The 9274-nt window shown below is 38.9% G+C and overlaps 1 protein-coding gene across 1 annotated transcript; it reads right to left on the bottom strand.

Moving 5' to 3' along the window:
* Positions 1–211: 211 nt before the first annotated feature.
* On the bottom strand, positions 212–7024 carry irak1bp1 (interleukin-1 receptor-associated kinase 1 binding protein 1). Its single transcript, XM_048251303.1, has 4 exons — positions 6718–7024; positions 6547–6612; positions 6304–6434; positions 212–2233 (listed from the first exon to the last, which is right to left on the bottom strand). Exons 1-4 carry the CDS (start codon positions 7009–7011, stop codon positions 1990–1992), a joined length of 735 nt encoding a protein of 244 aa, XP_048107260.1. The 5' UTR covers positions 7012–7024; the 3' UTR covers positions 212–1989.
* Positions 7025–9274: the final 2250 nt, after the last annotated feature.

Here is a 9274-nt window from a genome sequence, read left to right on the forward strand (position 1 = left end):
TGATGTAGCAGTAGGTGTTGCCAGAGTAAAGTTTTGAAATTATCACTGATTTGGATAAAGGGTGTTAATAATTTAAACAATGTCTGAAATAACAAAACAAACTAGGCTGTCATTACGCTGGACGTGAACCATGGTAATTTTACCTTTTTATCACAAAACAGTAGCCTACAAAACAGACCTTTAGGAGTGTTGGTTTCCCAGTCAGCAATGACGCCATGTTGAGATTTACTCCACATTACAGAAGTCATTATGGTTAAAAAAAAAAAGAACGAAATCTACTGTCATTTCAATAAAATTATGTTACACATATTGAATCTTTCTCCTTTGTAAAACTAGATAATATGACCACTGCTCAGTACTGCATCCTACAACTCCTTGTACTGTATGTGCAAGTGAATAATAGTATTCTGTGAGTGTGAGTGAGTGTTTGTGTGTGGGTGTGAGTGTGACAGCTCTTCTTGTGCTTTGTATTTCTATCCATCTGCCTCTAGATGGGGGTGTTGAGCTAGGTGAATCAGAGCCGTATATAGATATATCTCTATATACGGCTCTGAGGTGAATCAAAAGACACCTAGTAATTCACTCATTTCAGTGCTCCCACATGGATGGAATTTCACAAAACTTGGCATACGTCCAGATGTTGTCGTGGTGATCCTACACGACAAATCTTGTACGGTTCGGAACATCTCATTACAATATAATGGCGATTCAACTGCCACGTTTTCGCATTTAAGTCTTTCACTACATGCTCTGTTCCTCATCAGTCTATCGGAACTACATGCTCTGGTCTGGTGGCCCCGTGAAATGGTCGACCAAACATTGCTGAAGAAAAGAAAAGAAAAATTGGCTTAACCCTCATGACTGCGCTGCATTAGTGCTGCATCCGTCATAATCAGTTTTGTTTTTTTCCATGGCAGACACATTAAATGAAAAGTAAAATATTCACTTGCATCAGCACCAGCACAAGAACAGTGTGCTCTTTTTTTACATTTAAAACATCCAAAAATGACCGAGAAATAGCAACAGAATGTGAAGAAACGGCTCTCTTGACGTAATGTCAAAAACGCCTCTGCTTTGTGATGTCCAGATGTCCCTTACATTATTAGCATGAGAACCAGCTAGGGCTGCTAATAGCACATGTGGCTGCGTTCAAGTCAACTCCGTGTGCCGTGTGGCTGTGTTCAAGACGACTCAAAGCCTACAGAATTCCACGTCTTCCATAACATAACATTCAAGACCACTCAAAGCCTACAGAATTTCATGTCTTCCATAACATAACATTCAAGACCACTCAAAGACATCAGAATGTCTTTGAGAGAATTCCACGTCTTCCATAACATAACAAATACAGTACAAGAATACAAAAAACAAATATATACAAAAAAGCTTTATTTAATACAACATGTAGTGACAGAATACAAACAAAGTACAAAATCCCCTTGGAACGGCAAGTGGTGCTACTTATAGAACGCATTACAGTACAGTACTCTTGATTGGCTAATGGTGATCTGACCTTTTGGGCTCTGAGTGTCTCTTTGGTTAGTGAAATGAGATAGCGCTCTGGAAATGCCTCTTTACAAATCATTAGACTGGACATGACTTACTAATCATTGCACTTTTTTCCCCTCATCTATTCTTAATTCAGCTGGACAGGGAATACATCTTTGGGTAACTGAATCCAATCATTCAATAAGGTATTCATTCATGCATCCATTTCCATCAATTCATGCTCAACCAGGTGCCCCATTTATAAATATTACTGAACCGTAAAACAGTAATTAGATTACATACAGTTTCAGAGTGCAAAAGTTATACTTACCAAATATAATTCAGAATGATACTCCATGTATCATTTAATGACAATCATAATGTATATTTTCAGAAAGTAGGCCTCTGGTCTTGTCAAAAGTGACTGCCTGAGCATTATAAGGATAATAGAAAGATTACATTAGAGATTAGAGAATATATCCAACCAATGGCTGCAGGCCCCTATGGCTTCTTCCTGGGTCTGTCTTTGGGTCGAAGTTCAAAGGAAACGAAGACGCGTGAGGAGACGGAGAGAGCAATAAGCCCCGCCCGCTGTTGTAATGTGAGGGGTGTGTCTCCGCAGCTCCACTCCCGTGACTCCTCCTCCCGGACCAGCAAGGGCCGCCCGAGACCCTGTCCCAGGGTGCAACACACCTCGCTCGCCTTCAGACGAGCGTTTTCCACCGCTGCCACACACACACGTCGTCTGGGAACGTAAGGCAGAAGGTGTATCACACAAAGGCACACAGTATTGTACAAACATTTTTTAGTATTTGTCTTAAAGATACAGGGGTCGCTCTCTGGTGTTTTGTTTGGTGTTTGTTTCAAATATCAACCTGATTTGCCTATATCAATTCACTTTATCAATACTCTATTCTTACGTATTAGTGTGTCTATATACTACACCCTCTACTTATTGGCACCACTGTAAAAGTTGAGTCAAAATACCATCTGTTGGCAATGTATCTTACTGTAATCTCACAATGAAAACTGAACTTTTCTGTAACTCTTCAAGGGTGTCCTTATGGCATGTTTTGCTTCGGTAACCAATTGTGCATTGGGCAAGATAAGCATGTGTCCTTGTACAGGCAAGTTGACACAGTTCCAGTTCATTGGAATCTCTTAATTATTGTTTTAACTGTCAATAGGACATTTTCAAGAGAGTACCTATCTTATGCTCGATAACCCCCCAAGAAAAGCTGTTCTGTTGGTGTTGTTTTTGTTAGTGATTTGTGATTTATTAGTGTTCAGTTTTCAGAGCCGGACAGTAACGGAGTACATTTACTTGAGTACAGTACTTGAGTACAATTTTGAGGGATCTGTACTTTTACTTTTTGGTATCATTTTGGGGAGTACTCATGAGAGGCAAATATTGTACTCTTTACTCCGCTACATTTCTATCCATAACCATGAGTACCCGTTACTTCTTCTAAAAAAAAAAGGAAAAAAGAAAAATCTCAGAAACCCTCAATTTGTTGTTTCCCTCTCAAACGTAATTGGATTGGGACAGCCTATCAGCAATCACCTTTAGCTTTCCGCCTAAGTCAACTCCATGGTCATTTAGAGACGAAACAATGGATGAAGACGCAGCAGGTCCATCCCGGGAATGTGCAAACCCCAGGCCCCCACCTCGCCAGACTATTTCCATTTTTCTGAACAAGTTAATGATAGTTTTAAACTTCAAGTGTTTCAATTACAAAATAGTATTTTGTATTTGAAATACGTATTTTAAATACATGTATTAGAAATACTGCCCATCCCTGGTGATAGCAATTATTTTAGGGTTTCAAAACTATTTTTAGTTAGCCATGTGGCCCCTCTTGGCATTAAACACAGACACCCTCCCCTCCCCCAATGAAATGCTAATGTACTGGTTCCAAGGGCTATCAGATCAAGACAAAGGATGTTACCTTGCTATACTGAATCCATATGTCATGAAATGTAAATATATTCATGTTTGGTATCATTGTAATAGTCTCAGTACAAGGATTGTAATGACTTGATTGTGAGAATGTTTGGAACATTCTATAAGTGATATTTCTGATATATATCTCTCCTCATGCTATTCAGATAGGTGTGAAGTAGGTGTGAGTAGGTGTGTCTGATGCCATCTGGAGAACCAACCACGTGGGATTGTTTTGCCGCCAATTCTGTCTTTGTTTAACCCATACAAAAGTGACTAACTTGCATTGTTTGTCAGAAGAAGAAGAACGATGGAGAACTGAAGAAGAGAGAGAGAGGTTGATCCAGCAGAGGCCATGGCCTCTGTGCCATGGCCTACATAGACCATAGACCATGTTTTACCCTCTCTGCTTGTAACAAAATAAACCTGATTCCTGAGTGTTCCTGAAGTTTGCCAGTCTAAGCTAATATTAAGTATTTAGTTCCTGAAGTTTGCCAGTCTAAGTTAATATAAGTAATTATATACCACAATTACTTTCACTGGCAACATGGTAAAAAGATGACTTGATTTTACTTTCAATTCCTTTTACATTCTCCAAGGTATTAACATTTTTCATAACTCTATGTAGGACGTTTCTGTACATAAATGTAAGCACTGTGGCAGTAGTAATGCAATATTTAGAAAATGTAGGCTACTCGATCTTGTACTTTTGATACTCAAGTACTTCAGTACTTTTTACTTAAAGTGCCCATATTATGAAAAAAACACTTTTTCTGGGATTTGATATGTTATTGTGTGTCTCTGGTGCTTCCACACGCATACAAACTTGGAAAAATCCATGCTGTTTTGAGTGAGATAAGGGTTTCTGGATGTATCCTGCCTTCAGCCTCCAGGGTGAGCTGGTCAAAATCGGCAAGGCTTTTGACGTCACAAGCCGAAACATTTCAATATTCCCACCACCTCCTTTTAGGGCAATTACGTTACGTGGATATAATGGAAACCTATGGAGCTGCATCGAAGTGGGCAGAGAAAAGGATTTATACTTACTAAATCGTTGAACAAACGTGAATAAAAGGCACAAAATAAGGTTGGTGCGAGAGTTATCTGTTTGTTCATGGGATTCATTCTAATTCCATAACTTACATATTTCCTACAACTACGTGAGATAGCTAAGCTTATGTTGTAGGCTACTGAAGTTCCACTGTTAGATAGCTAGCTAGCAAGCTAACCGTTTTACATAGAGATTATGGTAGGCTAAGTGTTAGCTACGGGGCTATACTATGTAAAAAAAGCAGAAGGTGTAGTAGATGTTAGGGGATTTTGAATTGGCGTGTTTCAGACGTTGCATAATCAACACCCCACCTCTCCACACCAAGCCTACGAGTTCAACTGTTTTTTAAGCCTCAGAAAATAATGTAGATACAAGCTTAAACCTTTGCACAGTAGTTGTTGGGTAATATTTAGCATTATTGACATAAAGTATGAAGCAAAGCCAAGATGGTCAGGCGGGGCTGGAGTCATTTGTTGATTTGGCACGAATGACCCCGGGAACAGTTAATGGAGTGGGGCGTGGGTAAGTGAGCAGCAGCTCATTAATATGTAATGAGCAGCAGAAACAGCACAGGGACTGACAAAGAGTAATAGAGGTAGGTAAGAATCTTTTCCTACAAGCTATTTCCAGCAAACAACTTCAGAAACGTGTTTTATGGAACTCATAGACCTATTTTTACTTGTTGAAAAATAGTCATATGGGCACTTTAAGTAGACATCTGACTGTTGTACTTTTACTTGTACTTGAGTAAAATTAGCAATGGGTATCTGTACTTTTACTCAAGTAATGAAGCTGTGTACTCTGTCCACCTCTGTCAGTTTCGATGGTTAATAGGCTTGGTTGTAGATTGGCTGCTGTGTGAAATCCACTACCTATAGCACAAGGAATAACTCTGACATACAGAGGTCAACACACGTATTTATTTTTTTTCAACACACTTTAATTGAATTTGAATTGAACTGAATTGAAACTCTCCCATGTTGAAGACTGTCTAGGGTATTTTCCCTGTCACTTTATTTTCATACCTTCATGGAATACTGCTTAAAAGTTTAAAGGCACCCTGATTGACTTAAAGGTACACTATGCAGGTTTAGGTATTTTTGGCGAGTTTAGAGCTCCCTCTAGAGTCACAATGTATTTATATGTTACTCTGCTATTGTAAATAGCAAACTTATTGTGACTTATCCCCCCTGTACACAATGCAAATGCTTTTGTTGTGGAGGTGAAGGATTAACAGGCAAACAATCTCCAAAGCACTATATCTACTGACAAGGTAATGTTTCACGATTCTCGCCAGATAAGGCAGGCCGCTGTTCTTGAAAGTTGCATGGTTTTCTCGGTAGGGACTTGCTACATCTATGCTGTATAGCTATGTTAGGTGAACGATTCACCTATTAAAAGTTCATTAACCATCAAATTGGCTTCGTAAAGGTGAACATTTTTCATAGAGTAACTTTAAAGAACTTGAATATGAATGGAAAAAGGTGCTTTAAAAGATTTGCACTGAACTGTGTGTCAACCATACAGGGTATGCTACTGATACAGTACTTCTTGTCTGCTTTATGCCTCTGTTATGCAGTGATTATAGTTATGCAATAACATGATACAGTAATATCTTGTGAAATATGATGAAGTGAAAAGATTATGGATGTTGTAACAAAGCATGTAGTAAGCCTAGTTGGTTGGCAAATGCAAGTGGAAAACTGTAGGAGTGAGGTTTTCAGTGGGGAAGGATTTAAAGGATTCTCCATCCAAAGCTTTGTGAAACAAACGGTGTGTGTGTGTGTGTGTGTGTACATGCCGGTGTGTTTAGCCTGCCTACCTCAGTGCACTGAGGCACTCCGGGCTGTGTGTAAAGTGTGGAAGTCCAACACACACACTCTTATCCAACTTCTCCAAGAGCACGGATCGCACTTTCTGCATCTTATCGAAATCTAAAAACACCACTAGGACCTGGATACCACATAACATTAAGAATCACAGGGTGGGCAACAGGGTGTGAGTAACATTTAAAACAACTCACCTCATCCACTCAAACAACAATAGCCTGAATTCCTTAACTTACCTCGACCTCCATGATGTAAAGGTCATCCACTTTTTGGATGTATTTCGTGACGGCTGTGTCTGCCTCCTTTAAACCACAAACTCGGGGTAAGCAACAACAGAGAACAGCATCTGTGTCTACAATAATTAGCCAAGCATAATAATAACTTATAAAAGCTGCTATCAACTTCACCTTCACGTCGTGCTGCCGGACAGTCTGAATTATGTATTCCACACGTCGCGAGACACTGTTCTTCACATCATTGACCGACTCTTTGCTGCTGCTAACACTGATGGAAACAGTAGCCCGGTCGGGCGGGCAGGACAACTCGGCGCTTCCCGTAACCTGAACTTCTCTCGGGGGAATTTGTGCCACTGCTGTAGTCTCTTTAGCGACTCTACCGAAGCCTGTCAAGTTTTCATCGTTATAGAATTCCGATGCAACTGGAAGCAGCGCTGCAAACACGCGAGAAGGACTGCTAGCCATGCTGCGTGGAACAGAAAGCCGAAGAGTGCTACTATGGTAACATGGCAATAGTGCATTGTGGGATATGTAGTCGTGGCTTTCCTTGCGGACTACAAGTTCCAAGAAGATCCTTTTAACTGGAAAGTGAAGCAGAAGTTGTTTTCGACCCACCCCCACATAGCCAGCGAATCGCTTTTGTTTGTAGTTCATGTAATTCATGGCTGTCTCATGTCACTCGCAATATCAAGTCATAGGTAGGTGAAACCCCAACTTTTGTCCGAGAAGGCCTACTCAACCTCTACCACAGGGTGGCACTACAGGGCAAATAATCAAACGTTTCACCGCCAGAAACCCTCTGTAGACGTCAGTAAGGTCATTCATTCAGGTCATTTTTTTTTTTTGCTACGGCTGTGTTGCAGCCTATGGCTGTAGCAGACTGCAGCACAGCTTGCGTGGACAGTGTAGTTTTCCTTTTGGTGGTTGATAATTTGTGGACTGTTTGGCTGCACTGGCAGGCTACTGGCTACCAGTTGTTTTTTTGTTTGCTTACAATTGCTTTGCCAGTGAATTCACTTTTTTTCAGATCACTTAGCCTTAAAATAGCTTATTCATCAGTAGACTGCTTGAACTCAACCTAGGATATGTCATGGCTACTTCTACATTGCTTTCATACAAAATGCATTCAGTCACCACTTCTAGATCATTTTCTCAGTCGATGCTCAACACTCTGAACAACTATAGGCTACAGCAGATTCTGTTCAGAAAAGTTTCAGTAGGCCTACATAGCCTGACAAAATGTAGCCCACTGTAAATGAAAATATGATGTATTTTGGCTAGGGCTGTCAATCGATTAAAACATTTAATCTAATTTATTACATACTCTGTAATTAATTAATCTAAATTAATCGCATATATAATTTTTGCTGTGAAAGTATTTTAAATATTTAAATTCAAATGAATCATTGAATGATCAGCATTAGTGACATTAAAGTTCAAAACCTCTTTTATTATGATTTTCACTGTTCAAATAATGACCATAATAATCTATGATATGACCTAATATGCTGAGGAAATAAATTCAAAAGTGCTTCGGGAAGACGTTTTTTTTCACATACAAGGCATTTCAGGCCACAGATATAACCTAGGGGACACAATAAAAATAAATTAACACTCCCCTCAATGTCAATACTCATTTCTTTGCATTGATGTGCGACTATAGAGTTGATGAACTCCGGTGATATGCAAATTCCTTGCTGCAGACATTGCAAAGGACTTTATTTTCAACACTTTATTTTTATCAACACCATCAGGCCGTTTTTTAAAAGTAAATGTTCCAATCAATGATCCAGGCAGCACGTTTTCTTCTCTCCCCTTCATTTTACAGTCTAATTTTTACTGACTAGAACGGCTCGGGGTCAAAGGTCATACAGAATCGATTAATCTACACTAATTTTTTTAATCAGTTATTTTTTCCTCAAATTAATTAATCGAAATTAATCAGTTATTTTGACAGCCCTAATTTTGGCAGACAAATCAACTTTTGCTTGAAATGATTGATTGTTCTGAGCAGAAAATGCATTAGGTTTTTGGACAATAAGAGAAAGTGCCCCAAACGTGCGATAACATGTAGTACTCATCAGTGGAGTCTACAATGGGCCTACTGTAACAGATGAAAAAGTTTGATCATGACATCTGCTTGGCTTGAAATGTGTGTGTGTGGAGGGATATTGAGGAATACACATTAGAGAGAATGTTGCAATGAATGTGGACACACACATTAGAGAGAATGTTGCAATAAATGTGTTCATCAAAAACATTTACACAAAATACGAAAAAGTCACTATAATTTGCATTATGGCTATGAATTGTGTGGTTTTCTAGACATTACAAGTATGCCTATGCATTTTGTTGTACAATGTAGCCTAAAACATTTTAACACCAAGCATGAAGATACTGCAGAATGTCAGATTGATTTGTTGTATTTGTTGCATTGTATTTTGAGTGACACCTTGTGTGGAATCAATTGTTATGGCAGGATCACTTTTGGGTGAGGTATGATGTGTTTTGATGGTTTTGCAGAAATGCTAAACTGATTGTAGCCTAAAGCATAGTTTGAAAAAGTGGACATAGCCTCCTATTAACACCTGAAAATAAAAAAGAGGATAATAATAGGCCAATATAATAATAATAATAATAATAACAATAATAATAATAATAATACAAATAGAATAGAAATAATGTTAAAAATAAAATTAGGCCTACATTCAGATGTTAATTCTTTTTC

Source organism: Alosa alosa, chromosome 8 (genome assembly GCF_017589495.1).
Source record: "Alosa alosa isolate M-15738 ecotype Scorff River chromosome 8, AALO_Geno_1.1, whole genome shotgun sequence".
Lineage (NCBI taxonomy): Eukaryota > Metazoa > Chordata > Actinopteri > Clupeiformes > Clupeidae > Alosa > Alosa alosa.